This window comes from Vigna angularis, chromosome 9 (genome assembly GCF_016808095.1).
Source record: "Vigna angularis cultivar LongXiaoDou No.4 chromosome 9, ASM1680809v1, whole genome shotgun sequence".
NCBI lineage: Eukaryota > Viridiplantae > Streptophyta > Magnoliopsida > Fabales > Fabaceae > Vigna > Vigna angularis.
The window spans coordinates 504,469-519,856 of record NC_068978.1 but is presented as its reverse complement, the minus strand read 5'-3'; the positions used below and the strand labels follow the sequence as shown (position 1 = coordinate 519,856).

General features: G+C 32.1%; 2 protein-coding genes across 3 annotated transcripts; one reads left to right on the top strand and one right to left on the bottom strand.

Annotated features, from left to right (window-relative positions):
• The first annotated feature begins 1,518 nt into the window (after positions 1-1,518).
• On the top strand, positions 1,519-2,847 carry LOC108320438 (ethylene-responsive transcription factor ERF084). 2 transcript variants are annotated; one of them, XM_052868794.1, is made up of 2 exons: positions 1,519-1,591; positions 2,050-2,847. In XM_052868794.1, exon 2 carries the CDS (start codon positions 2,104-2,106, stop codon positions 2,692-2,694), a length of 591 nt encoding a protein of 196 aa, XP_052724754.1. In that variant the 5' UTR covers positions 1,519-1,591; positions 2,050-2,103; the 3' UTR covers positions 2,695-2,847. The 2 variants fall into 2 exon arrangements, with proteins under 2 accessions (XP_052724754.1, XP_017407347.1); XM_017551858.2 differs by lacking the exon at positions 1,519-1,591 and adding an exon at positions 1,780-1,882.
• Positions 2,848-4,830: 1,983 nt separating this feature from the next.
• LOC108320571 (uncharacterized) lies at positions 4,831-10,115 on the bottom strand. Its single transcript, XM_017552019.2, has 6 exons — positions 9,825-10,115; positions 8,620-8,682; positions 8,327-8,389; positions 8,167-8,235; positions 7,960-8,084; positions 4,831-5,071 (listed from the first exon to the last, which is right to left on the bottom strand). The coding sequence occupies exons 1-6, from the start codon at positions 10,083-10,085 to the stop codon at positions 4,831-4,833; spliced, it is 822 nt and encodes a 273-aa protein (XP_017407508.2). The 5' UTR covers positions 10,086-10,115.
• Positions 10,116-15,388: the final 5,273 nt, after the last annotated feature.

Here is a 15,388-nt window from a genome sequence, read left to right as displayed (position 1 = left end):
TTTTATAATTTATTCGATATATTAGTTTGCTAGTATAAGACATATATACTTCAATATAAAAAAGTAAATTGGAAGTTTCAACTTACTAAACCTAAGACGAATTTAAAGTATATGAATAAATATAAATCTTACCTTGAAAATTAATTTTATAAAGTTAAGGTTTAAAATAAAAAAAGATAATATATATTTTTTTCTGAGAATCATTTTCTTCCAATTACTCATTTTTAAGTTATTCTCAAAAGTTTCAATTAGTTTATTATTTTATCTTTCAATTTTTATTTTTTTATAAATATAAAAACTCACCTTTTTAAAGATTATTTTATCTTTGAAAATATATTGTTAAGTGACTCTAACATAAAAAATCATTTTCTTTTATGAAAATTGCTTACGAAAAGAACATTGTAATTGGGAGTATTTACTGTATTCTTCCGTTTTTTCAGAATGTCCTCGCACTAAAAGTACCACGTTAATCTATTAAAAAAATTCAGAGCAAATAAATGAAATTTAAGGATCACTTTCTGATCGTATATTTATTTTTCTCTCCAGTTTAGCTAATTTGACTACACCATTGACTACAAACGGGAATAGAAATATATAAGATAAGCAGATATTGTTTATTTACGGATTTATCGTATTTCTAAACTTACAAAAATATTTTTTTAAATTAAAATTAAAATTATAAATATAAAATAAAAAATTGTTAATCTCACTTTTCTTTCCTTTTATATTTTACCTACACCTAATTTAAAAATTTACATTCATTGTTATATAAAAGTAAAAGAATAAAATAAAAACCTCTATAAATATTTCATTAATGTTAAATCTCATAAATACTAGTTGATATAATAAACACTAGTTGATATATATATATATATATATATATATATAAACTAGGAAGCTTATGCATGTGACTAATTAGGGTAGCATTCTGCATGCATCATTACACATAAATGCAACTAAGATATGAAGAAAGATAATAAAAAAAGATATCTTGCGAAGGGTATTTGAATTTAGCAAAGAAAAGGCATGATGAATGGTAATCTGAATCTGAAATGAAAGTGGAAATCAAATCCGAAATCTTGGTGCATTAATTGTTTGCAATGCATGATCTGCATCTTCCCATCTATTCCATCACCTATGCATAATTGCTTATTGACCTTTGAAAGACATCTTCATGACATCATGCACAGATCATAGTGCAAAATCTCATCATCTTCCCTTGCATCGTGTCGTGCATGCTGTTTTTCAACATTTTTTTGTAAAGCTATTATTATACTTTATTCATTCCTTTTCCTGCATAATATAATGTAAATAAGGCCAACGAAAAGTGTACCAGAAGAAGAATAATTATGACAAAGTTTGAATTAATGAGCAGGAGGAAAGTTAAAAATTATGGAAAGTTTGAAGTTATGAGGGTAATGGTTGCTGAGGTGATTCTGGTTTCCCCTGTGGTTATTTCGATGAACTGATAAAACTGATAAAAAAGAAAGGATTTGTACAGTCAATCATGTTTTGCAATTTTGCAGTCAAACAATCTTTTCCTTGACGACACTGTGACGCTCTTCCACTCATCTCTCTTTCTCATTCTCATGTAAATACTGTCATCGTTCTTTTACAAGGAGATCTCATCTCATCTTCAACCATGTGTTTTCAGTTCTTTCTTTCTGATACAACATAACATGCTGTTTTTCTCATCACATATTCATTCAAATTTATTCATTTATATATATTCAAGTTGATTTTGAAAACGTGAAAATGTAAAGAATAAAAAAGAGATGAAGGGGCCCGTGCTATATTAGGTGTGTTGTGTTAAGGGACCTTCTGAAAGGGTGTGTATCCCTACAACAGTACAGCCTACAGCCAGCCTAGGAAAGACAAACATGTAGATACGAGGGATTACAGTCTTTTCAGATTTCACACCAATATCTATCTAATATTTTCTCTAATTTCTTTTTTTCTGTTTGTTTAAATTTAATAAAGTTTACATTTTTAATAATTTTTCGACTAATTTTCTTCAACACGATATAAATATCTCCTTCCCATCTGTAGGGGCCACGACCACCTTTGATCCAAAAAGTCTAACTTTCATTCATACTTGTGACAATGAACGACGAAATCTACTTACACGCGCCAACCACCGCCACCGCCACCGCCGCTAACGTTTTGCTTCCGAAACCCGAAACGGTGTCGTCGCACGAAACGGGGCTCGAAGGGATTGCCGCGGTTGTTGGAGAACACGTCCTATTCGGAACGTCGTCGACGTTGCATGTTCCAGAGACGCCGAAGAAAACGGCTGGGGTGTCGGTGAACAAGAGTTACCGAGGAGTGAGGAAGAGACCGTGGGGGAGGTGGTCGGCGGAGATACGCGACCGGATCGGGCGGTGCCGCCACTGGCTGGGGACGTTCGACACGGCGGAGGAAGCGGCGCGTGCGTACGACGCGGCGGCGAGAAGACTTAGAGGCGCGAAGGCGAGGACCAACTTCAAGATACCCTCGGTGCTGCCTCTTTCTCCATCGTCGGAAGGTGGTGTTGTGAAGCCGAAAGCTGCCCGGAATAACGCCAGGAAGTGTTCCTCTGTGGAACAATTGTTCAGCGGTGTACCTCAAGTTCGAAGAAACGATGGCGGTGGCGAGAATCTGAACGTAGACGTGAATTTGAAGCTGGATGTGAGGAACAGTAGAATGGTTATTTAGGTTAAATAATTGAATGGTTGTGTTGTACAAATCTCGTTCTTTCGTTTCTCTGTTTTGTGTAATCAATGTTGGCTGAAACTGCTGAACAATTATGCAGTTGCAAACATGCAGTTGAATGAGAAGAACTTTGTTTTTTAAGGAATGAATGTTGGAAAAGAATCTAAACTGACTTAGCTATATACACGCAATCTTTATTACACAGATTTGAATGTCTTATTATAGAAACTAATGATTGTCGAACCCTTTTATGAAAAGCGTAATTTTTTTCTATTTGAATGCAAGGATTTTTTGGGTTTGGATGATCATATTCTGGTTCTGGTTTGGTTGGAAGAAAAGGTGTGTGATGTTGGGTGTACGATGATGTTTGCATATTATTATTATAATGTTTGAGTTTTTTGAAGTGATAATAATTGTACTTTATATGGTGGATGTGAAATGATGGAGATCTGCTATTTTGTCGCAAAAAGAAGAGTACAAGTGAGAGTTCTATTCCTGGAGATGTGAATGGCAGTGGCAGTTGCAGAAGAGAGAAACTTCTTGAGGTCAGATCGAAGGAAGATTCAAGAAATATGGTGCCAGTCTACCACAACAACACACAACTACGTAGCCACCTTTTTTTCTTTATTTTTCGAAAAAATATAACAAATTAAATCAATATTTTTGAAATGTCGTGGTATCTATGGTTTATGAAAGAAAAGAAAAGAAGATAGGCAAAAGAAAAAGTGAAGACTCTTATGATTTTATAAGTTCTTTAAGCTTAGAAAAAAAAATTAAAGATATTCTTACAGAAAAAGAAATAGAATATATATAAATCGGGATGTTAAAATATATATATATATATATATATATATATATATATATATATATATATTCTTACCAAAAATAAAAAATCTTTCTGGAAGCCATTTAGATTTTTTTTTGGCTTAGATTTTTTTTCTTGATAAAATATCTTTTAATTTACATATGTAACATACTGTTTGTTGTTCGGTTTAAATTGATATTGGATTTTGTACTTAATTATATTACATTCAATATTATAACAAAATTATTGAATAACAATTAAATAACTATTATATTCATTAAGTTGTATTTTATTCTGTAAATTTAAAATTATTAGTATTTAAAATAGTATTTATATATAATGATTTTATAATTTTTTATAAAACTTTTATATTAAACAATACATAATATTATTAGATGTTTGTGGATGTAAATTTTAAAATATAAAATTACATTAAATATATTTTTTTTTCTTTTAAAATGAGTCTTCATCAAAGTCTCGTCCACTTGTATCAAGGAATAGTATAAAGAGATTATAAAAACAAAGAGTTGTTTTGTAACTTGTTTAATTGTGTATAGTTAGAGGGCTTATAAATTTTACTAGAAAATTTGTAACTTTTGTAAACAAAAAAATTGTATAATACTTTGTTGAATATTCATCTATCTAAGCTTTTGAGATCTCAAATCACTAAATTTATGTTGTGTTTTTATTTTTGGATGTATTTTTATTTGAAGAAATTATTTTTGTATTATGCAATTTTAAAAAGTGGTATCAAAGCTTAAGTTATAAGGAAAGAAAAAATAAACAAATTGGTGTGACGTTTTTCACCTTTGAAGAAATTTGTAGTTTCTTCAATAGATAAATGTTGAAATAAATTATCGAAAAAAACGGTTAAAAGTTACCAAAATTGGTGATCTTTTCCAAAGTTCTTTTTTCTTTAAATTTTTCATTGACATACTCATTTGATTTAAATTTTATTTATTTTTTTTTACCCAACTTATTAATAAACAAAAATTTAAATTAGAAATTATCTTATAAACCATGATAAACAAATTATAAGGATTTGTGTTGTGTGTGGGAAATAAATTGGGGGTTAAATATGTTTTTATTTCCTTAACTATCACGCGATTTTGGGTTTAGTCCCTATTCGAAAGTTTTGTTCACTTTAGTCCTCGTAGTTTTGAAACTGTTATAAATAGTCCCTAATTTTGGATGGCGTTAACTTTTGTTTGATGTGGCTAATGGTCACCCCACGTCTGATGTCAAGTTCCCTTTTTACTCTCTGCCACGTTTGTTTTTTCATTTTAGAAATCATATTCACCCTCTCCCTCAACCGTTCGACATTCACCTTATGCTCACACTTCATTTGACCGCTCGTTCCCTGTTGCTCCTCCTGTATGTGACCGATCGTTCCCTGCTGCTCCCCCTACATGTGACCGATCGGTCCTTGCTGCTCCCACTTCATGTGACCGATTGTTCCCTGCTGCTCCCCCTTCATGTGACCGATCGGTCGTCCCTGCTGCTTTTAACCGTTCGGCTCCTTCCCCGTCGCCCTTAGCCATTCGTTTCTTTCTTCCCTCATAAACTTTCCAGCTCCTATCAAAAGCATTAGAAAAAAAGAGCACACAACAAAGTCTTAGCAAATTCACTCCTTCTTTCTTTTCCTTTCTAACTCATACGCGAGTTTCCTCCATTTTTTATTTCTCCATCATCATTGCATCTTCTTATTTCTTAACCCTTTCAACATTCAAAACCCCACCCAAAACAACAACTTATTCATACTCTTTATTTTTTCTTTCTTTCTCTATTTCTTTTCCTGGAAAATTTATTCTTTCCTCCTCCCTAGATCTGAAACTTCCGCTAGTTCTTATATTTCGCCTCAAACATTTTGAGTTCTTAAAATTTCCATCAGTTTATCGAAGACAACAACGTATTGATCCCTCGAGTGTGTTTCATAAACAATCGTTGGAATACAATGGTTGGAGTAAACCCAGTTTTCCCCAGTTGAAAAAAAGTAAGTTATGAACCCTACTTGCTAATCTGATTTCATAAACCTCACGTGCCAATGACTTAATCTCATGAATATAAAGAAAAGAAAACGTGGCAGAGAATAAACTCAGACCTAGCATCAGACGTGGGCTGGTCATTAGCCACGTCAAACAAAAGTTAACGCCATCCAAAATTAAGAACTATTTATATCAGTTTCAAAACTACGACGACTAAAATGAACAAAACTTTCGAATAAAGACTAAACCCAAAATCGCGTGATAGTTAAGGGACTAAAAACATATTCAACCCTAGATTGGGAAGTTGTAATTCAGTTTTATTTATGTTTAACTTCTTCTTTTTTTTTCTATATATGTCAAGTGTGTAAGTTAAGGGAATAATTGTGTTTAAGTTGAATAATGAGAATAGTATTTCATAAGGGATATAATATATACCATAAAACATGTTTGGTCTTTTCTTTATAGGCTTCTACACTGAAAATGAAAGAGTACTGAACTTATAAAGTAGATGGGTATACTTAGCAAATAGAGAACTTTATCTATGAGATCGAAAATTGTTTAAAGCTTTTTTTTTTTCAATTTAACTTATTTTAGGACATTCTAATTCATAAGTTGCATACTACTTTAAATAGCTTATATTTTATTTAGTTTTCTTTTACTGCTATCACTTATATTTTATTATTATTACTTTTAATTTGGTTTTCAATTATTACTTATTTTCAATGTTGCAACGATAAAAAAAATTATAAAAGAAAAAATGACCAGTGAATCAATACAATTTGAAAATAAGTCGAGGCAAAATCATTTAATACTGACATTTATATATCTCATAAGCATCTTGATGAAAACAATCTGAACTGGAAATAAATTAGTTTCAATTATTCTAGAGAGGAACAACACATTGTATTAAATTCATGAGAACCATAGAAGATAAGATCTTATTTCAGATTACTAATTAAGTAAAACTATTCATAGTCATTAGTAATGACATATTGTGTCATGCGCATTTCATCTCATTTTCATGGTGTTTTAGTTAATTTAAAATGAACAAAAATGGTAATGAATTCAAAATAAATTGTAATGAAAAACTTTCATCCACTATCATTCCTAGATATTTGAGTTTTGCTATGATCTTTGTCATCTTGATCAAATATTCTTATATAGGACGAGAATCATAAAATTTCATGGTGGTCAATATACTCATCTATGTTCTAACAAGGAATTTGTCAACAGTTTGGAAGTGTTTTTTCCATAAATTTCATAAACTCTTTTACATTATTAGTTTTGGAAAAAAATAAACTTAATTTTACTTTCTCATTTTCATAAACATCAAACTATGTTTGTTTGATCTTTGTCAAGCTTTGTAACAGAATTTCTCTTCATTATTACTGGCACCAATGATAGCAAGAGAGTTTTCGGCTTGAAAAGTCAAACCAAGTGAAATTGAACTTGCTCATAAATTCAATCTATTAAAGATTAAAACAGACTTAATAAACAAATGTAAAAATACTGGAATAAAGATTATAATTCACATGTCTAACACTTTGAGTGATAAAACTAATCATAAGTACAGATTCAAATATAAATAATTATTATATACTCATGTTCTCGTTTGCGACATCCACTAATACACGAACATAGGTTAATCATATTATATTAATGATAATTAAAATATATATCAATTTGGTAACTAACAAAATTGATCGGCTTCATTTCAAATAAATAATAAATATCCTTAATTGCTATAAACCGTATTTATATAGCATCTTCCTTGATTTTTAAATTAAGGATACATAATTTACATAATAAAATTAGGATACATTATTTACATAATAAAATTAAAACAGTAATTTTAATTCATATAAGAGGATTGTTATCCAATCTAAATCTTTTATTCACAGTTCATTCTGATAAAGACATCTAGATTTTCATAATCAATTTGCATAATGAAAAATTGTTTTTCTCAAAACATAACTTTTATTGCATTCAATCCACATTAACATCCTAATAGATTCGCTTGAGCATTCAAAACATATGACAGTGAGATTCAATCTATTCAATACTAAAACATAATTTCAATTTGAAATCAAATAGCAACCAATACATAAAAATTTAAAATCTCTAAATATCAGGAATAAACATCATAAAAAGGATAATCATAAATCTCACAACATACTCTAATATCACATGTAACGTTATCTGGAATTTGTGAAAATGGATTAATTATGTACAGAATGCAATGTATGAAGTTGAAATGAACAATAACTCATAAGAATGATATAAGAGGTAAACAAACTTGGTACAAGAACAAAATTCCTTGAACTATCTTATGTGTATACAACAAGTAACTGCTACTTCTCAGTAAATATCTATGTAATGAAGGTGGAAAGAAGAGATAGCCCAGAAGAATGTTTGGATAAGACCATAAATTTCACGAATACTCCCTATTGGTTAAAGCCAATAAATTCCGTGAAATACTCCACCGGAGCTTCATTCAGATCGGGTAAGAATATTCGAGGTTGCTGGCCACCGCTCTTTCCGTCGTCGGAAGCAGGTGATTCGTTCTCAACAATATGATCTTGTTTCCGAGACCACAACTCCTTCTGTAATGAACCAAGTTGTCAAAAACTTCATTTGATGAAAAGAATAGCTCTTAAAAGAGGGATAAAGAACAAGAAAGTTTGCCTTTGTTTTCTTTAACCTTTCGCCTTCTGCTATTCTTCTATCATATTTGAGATATGTGGCTTCTAGTTCCTGTTTAAAATTTCAATGAAAAACAAACAATCAGAAAGATGTCTGTCTCTATATACATGTGTAAACATTAATTAATACAAGTCCATCTTACGTCTCTTAAATTCTTCCCTTCGTCTTTCTTCTCTTGTTCCAGCCTTCGTAGGTGAGCGAGAGTCTGAATCAAGGTACAAAATTAAAAGATTAAAATAAAGCATGTATGTTTTGGAGATGCAACACAACACAACCTCAAAATCTCATACACAAACAAGGAGAAATGTTTCATTTTTTACTCATTGTTAATATATATATATATATATATATATATATATATATATATATATATATATATATATATATATATATATATATATCCTTCTATTGATGATTAGCAAAGTTTATACTTACTCTTTTCTTCTTTGAGGAAGAACTTTTAGTCTCATCAGCGAAAGTTGCAGTTTTATCCGAAGTCTGCAAGACACCAAACATAAAAAAGCTTAAACATTCATCATACAGTAAAACAAACTCTTATACAAACATGTGGGCACTCAAAGAACTTGATAATTTGATCTATAGATGGAAAACATTAATAACCAGATAAGCTGAAAATTAGATGTATGTATAATTTCAAATTTGTATGTGTCACATTACTTAATTTCAAAACTAAACTAATTTTGCTTGTGCTTAATATGTTGCCAATTAACTACTGCTGTATTATTATTACAAATAAATGTTATATTCTATAATCAAATTAACAATACCTTTTAGTTTTTTTTTTTTTGACTTGGAAAATATTCATTCAATTTGATCTGTCTGATTGAACTTATCAGCACTTGGGTGAATTAAATTTAATTCTTTTACAGTTAGATTCTAATTTTATATTAAAAACTAAAAGAGTAAGTAATTACTCATATATATATATATTATTTTTTATTTTAGATATAATAGTAAAAGTCTAAATTAATTATGATAATTATAAAAAACACGCATTTAATTGCACTTAATTTTGTGTGGATTTGATTTTGTACTTTCATGATTTATAGCTCTGTGCTTCTGCATGAACCACACAGAGCACTAACACCCACTTATAAATTATGCAACACAAAACCACCATAGAACACGCTACCAGAAAAGGCTGATGTGTAAGATTTGATATTACGAATATACCCCTGACCTGATTATTTAAGCCAGTGCTTAGACAAACATTTATGACACGTGCATCTATAGTGTTTATTATTCCATTTTTTGATATTAAAAAAAATTTTAATCCATACTATGAAATCAAATTCCACTTCCTCTTCTGTTAATAACCTAAAATACATAATAGTTAAAAAAAACAGAGAAAAAGGGAAAAAGACAAAAAGATCTTTCGCTTTTGATGGCGACGGAAAAATGAGAGAAGGGAACGGAGTTTACTGAAGGCGTTTCCGACGGAGAAGGGAGGCGCCGATCTGAGGGGTGGGGGTAGAATTGTAAATATAAACAGGATGAGAATGGCAGTTGTTTTGTTTGATTGGGAGTGAGAAAAGTAGAAAAGAGAGTGAGAAGCGAGAGACACGGCAATAACCGTAAAAGTAACGGAAACATAGAAGGAGGCGAAAGAGGAGATGCACCTTAGGCTCTGAGGATCGCATTGGTGCGATTGGGCGAGTGGAACCCTCGAAACCGTCAAGGGAGGTGGCGGCGATCCAGGTGAGGGGGGTGGTGGGACTGGCACGGTCGGCGGCGACGGGGAGCCTGGTGGTTCGGCGCTGACGGCAGGTCCAGGGATTGACGGGTGAGAGATGGTGGCACCGGAGAAGAAGGAGCTGGTGTGCGACGAGGGTGTCGTCGGCGATGGCCATGGAAACCCACTGGTCGTAGAGCTTGGACATTGGTGATGAGGAGGAGTTGACAGAGGGAGTGAATGAAGGAAGAAAGAGAGTGAAAGGAGAATCTGAAGGGATGGGTTTATATAGTGTTCATGGTTGGTCCATAGAGTTGACAAACCTAGGCCTTTTAAACCATAATTAGCACTAATTAATCATAATGATAATAATTTATTTAATAATAAAAGGAATCAAGTTATTTTAGGAGGATTTTGTTTTATTCCTATTTATTTATTAGTTTTCTTAATTTAATAAATAATTGTTAAATTAGTTCTATTGGAGTAATTTGGTGTTTACTCCTCAACCTTTTATATTCAAGAATTGAGTTATTCATTAATGATATTAAAATAAATGCCATTTTCTATTGTTTTCAATTATGAATGCGAAAATTACAAATTTAAAAAAAAAATTCTAATTTTTCTCAAAAAGAAAAGACATAAAAGCACCGTAATTAGTTATGTTGATAATGTTTATATTAGATTAATATATCATGAAATAATTTAGGATTTATTACTTTATTGATTACTAAATTAATAAAAAATAGTTCTACATCTATTAAAATAATTTTAAATAATAAAAAAAATCCTTTCACTCATGTAACATCCCAAAATATATAGCATAAACCATATAGAGGAGTTATCATATAATAATATTACAAGGTAGTTAAAGATATATAATAAGATTACAGTTATCCTAAAATAACCATAAAATTTAAAGCTTTATAGAAGTTCTACACCAAACCAAAACCATAAACTTAACCGATCGGTAATTCGTGATTACAAATTTAACCGAGTAGTCCAACCCAAAAACTAAAATAGTAATATGACCGAACGGTCATATTTTAAACTGCAGGATTCTCGCCTACCAACTCCTGCTCCAACGAACACTCCACGTCCTCTGCTCACACCCAATAGGTGATCATCACAATAGGGAAAACCGAACAGGAACATGGACAAAACAGGAAATAAGGGTAAATTAATGTAATTTAATGGTGCAATACACATACATTTCATCCAAGTACAACCAATACAAATACAGATAAACATACACGATCGAACACTATACTTCATGCATAAACCGAACACTTGACTTGACCATCCGGATTGTATGAATATGTAGCTTGAGGCCGTTTATGCACTCGGGTGGTGTAGTAGCTGGAAACCATCCGCTGCCTCCCCGAGGTTAGTCCGTTATAACTCACCCAAGAACCTATGCGCTAGGACCTCCTGCCATTCTCACACAATGTCTTACCCATCTATACTTGAGAATTGGTAATCATCAGAATATCAGGATGAACTCCGTGAATTTCACTATCCATATTCATACTAAAATACCACTTTGATACACTTTTCACTGAGACATTCCTCCTTGGAATTCTCTTCCACATTACTTGAAACATATGCCTTATTGAAATGCCAATACAATTTCCCATACACAGTAGATCAATACAATTATCTCAATCCATCATAGTCAAATAGTGATAACAATATTTAAATACCAATATTCATTCATAGAAGAAAAACCGAACGTCACTAACACAACTCTTAGTACGACCGAACAGAAAATATAAACCTAACCTATGAACAGGAACAGACGGGAAAACACTCCCCATATGTGAACATGACCGAACGGTCATTTAAAGAGTAAGATCCAAACAAGGGTCGAACAATATTGGCTTAGACCAAACACTATTGGCTTAAGCCGAACACTAATAACTTAACACAAATACGATATTGAGCACTCGTATAAGAACGACCGTTCATAAGAGACAACCCAACCCAATAATACCGATCGCTAACACTATCAAAAATCCTAGTACAAACCGAGCACTATATCGACCAAGTGTTGGTCTAAGACCGAACTCTACCAAGATAGTACATGACCGAGCAGTCAATAACAATTGAAGCATATGATAGACCGAACGCTAATTGTACTTAGAATATCAATACAAGACCGATTGGTTATTAACTAAGGATCCACAAAAGTAGAATTCAACTAAGACCAAGCACCAACCCAAACCGAGTATTACCAAGAACAAACGCTAACCTATTATGACTAATTATCAAAAGATAATACTTATCCTAAGACTGTCGAGATCAAAACGAATACCTTTAAAACTGAACGTCAAAATCAACCAACTACACTTACCCAGATTATCACTACGAAGTTGAATACTATTAAAACCCAAGACCTGACCAAACCGATCATTCTATACCGATCGCTCTATTTTCTACAAAACTTGCAGAACCTCTCAACCACTTCACCGGTTTTGATCAAACACCGATTGCATACAATTCAATCAAACATACAATTGTTCATACATGCAAACGTTCAAACAGAGATTCCAAACACAAACACATAAAAACATAATTTAACTATTAGTTTCCCTTACCTCTTAACTTGACAGAGAACTTTCAGTGCAGAAACTTGCTTACCACCAAAAGTCTTACAAGCCTAAGGTTCACTGATTTGATGAAACTAGACCAAACAAAAGGCCAAAAATGTGATCAGAATTTACTAAAAGGAGGTAACAAACTAATGCAACCAGAAACATGGCTTGCATGTACTAGAAAAGACGTTCTAAGAAGAGGATAAACTTACTAGCTCAAAACCACAACTTGATCGATGCAAAGTGAAGCCCTTGACACCAGTAAGACTCAGACGCTGCCGGATTGATGATCGGAAGAAGAAGAAAGTGAAACTTTGTAGAAAGAAGGAAGAGAATTGTAGAGAGAAGGAGGAGAATATGAATTCAGAAACTTAAAGAGAGAAGGAGTGCATGCAAAGTAGAGTGGCACGAAAATTTGAAAAGTTTAATTATATATCACCGTCAAAACCGATCGGCCACTCAGCTAAATACACCTAGATTTCGCTTTCTGAATCCTTACAGTGACACCTGACTTCCACTCACTGTGTAATTTAAGGGTTCTTACAACTCGTGTATTATAAATATTAGGTAATGGTTCTCACAATTCTTATTGTGTTACAAATCAATTAGTTAGTGAGTTTTTGTTTAATGTGTAGATATAACATTTTGTATAAGTAGAAGAATAATTTACATTTCATTAAAAAAAATTGAGTTCCTCTCAATTATATTTCTCTTTATATATTTTAAAGATGAAATGAAAAATAACTGAAATGTTATATATAATTCAAACTAAGTTAATCATTTTCTTTCTAAGTTTTGACGATAGAAAATTAAACCAATAATCCTTTAGTAGATTATTATCGACTCAATGACATCTTATCCATCATTAAAACTAGAGTTGTCAAAACAGATCCGGTCCGGCTCACCACGGGTTGGTCACTTAGTGAGCCAATCCAATCCGGCTCATTTATTAGCGAGCCAGAAAATCAATGGAGCTTCAAAATCAATGGACCAACACCACCCCTTGATCTCTCTTCTCTCCCGATGCTTCCACAGCCAAAGAAAAAGCAGACATCTTTGATAGTTGGGGTTTCAGTCTCAGTTGTTGCTATTGTGTTATTAGCCATCGCCATTGGCATTTACTTTTACAGAAAAATGAGGAACGCCGATGTGATTGAAGCATGGGAGCTTGAAATCGGGCCACATAGGTACTCCTACCAAGCTTCCCCAATTTCCTCAATTTCGCAGATTTCCCCAATTTCTCAGACAGAAGCTTCCCCAATTTCTCAGGTCAGCGCCGCCCTCAACTCCGCCGGTGTCTCCCTCCCTTCCGTCGACCTCGCACACCGTCTCGTCTCCTACATCTGCTTCGACAACCACGTCCCCCTTGCCTAGAAGCTTCTCGAGAAAGCCATGGCCGTCATAATCGTCCCTCCCTTGCTCGCCCTCTCCCTCCTCTCCACTCGCGTCCTCCCCCGCCGCCACCTCCACCCCGCCGCCTACGCCCTCTACATCGACCTCCTCAACCGCCACGCCTTCTCCCTCTCGTCCAGGAATGGATCTATGAAGGATGTACTGAAATTAGGGATTTCGACAACGCTGGAGGGTGAAAAAAGAAAATTAGGGTTTAGGATTAGAAAGGAAAAGGGAATCTGAATGCAAATTAAAAATTGCAGAAATTGGTTGTTAATGTTGGAAAAGAGATTACTTTTCTGCTGTGCCACGTATTAAGTTCAAATTGTGCCACCTGGAAATAAAAAGATGCTCAGCATGTCACCTGTTTAAAAATTTAACGCCGTCTATTGCATTTAACGGAAAAGGTATTATTGACTCAATTTTGTTAAATTAGGGACCCAATTGATCACTTCCAAAATTGGAGGACCCAATTGAAACCAACCCGCAAATATAGGAACCTCCGAACCTATTAAACCTTATTTTAATGATATAGTAATTTATGATTACAGTTTTTTACATTATAATTATTGGATTTATTGTATAGTTTTTAACTTATATAAACAAATATGAATCTTAAATTTCTTAAACTTTTTTTTGTATATTGTTGTATATTTCATTGAAGACTTGATAGTAGTAATAATTTATTTTGGAGAACCTTTCAAATGGACAATCACAATGCAAAGTGAGTGTTGTTACAATCTGATTCAAAACATTCATCTTCGTAACTATATGAATTCGAAATATTTAATGAATGTTTAGAATTAATAATCCAAAAAAAATAAACTGTAGAGATTGCAAAAGAGTCATTGAAATTAAATATAAAAATCTTAAAATAATCACCTTATTCATGATACGATTAAAATCAAATATGATTATGATGTTGCATAAACAATCAACCACTAAAAACATTTTAATGTTTAGACCGATATGTGTTACGTTCTCATATTTAGTGATTAAAATTAAATATAATTATGATGTTGCATAAACAATCAACCACTAAAAATATTTCAATGTTTAAACCGATCTGTCCTCATACTTAGTGATGTATACTTAATGATATATTGAACTATTTATCCAAACAAAATATATATGTTCATCTGCCAAAAAATATAAAAAAATATTATATTAAAATTATATCGAAAAAATTAAATTATAAAATATAGATAAATATTATAATTTATTTATTTCATTTGATATTTTAAGTAAACATGTCTATTTCCAACAATTATTATCAGTTTATAAAAGTAGTTTATTTATTCAAAGTTTAGTTAATTCACATGAAGTCATACCTTTTTTCTTTACTATATCTTTTACATTCTATTATTAATATACACACTTCAACCACTCAATAAATTTAATTACATAACCAAATACAAATAATTAATTTCTTCACATTGCAATTATCAAACCAATAACACTAAATATTTAATGAATTATATCTTTATACTTAAATAATTGAGTAAGTTTTGCAATAAATGAACATATT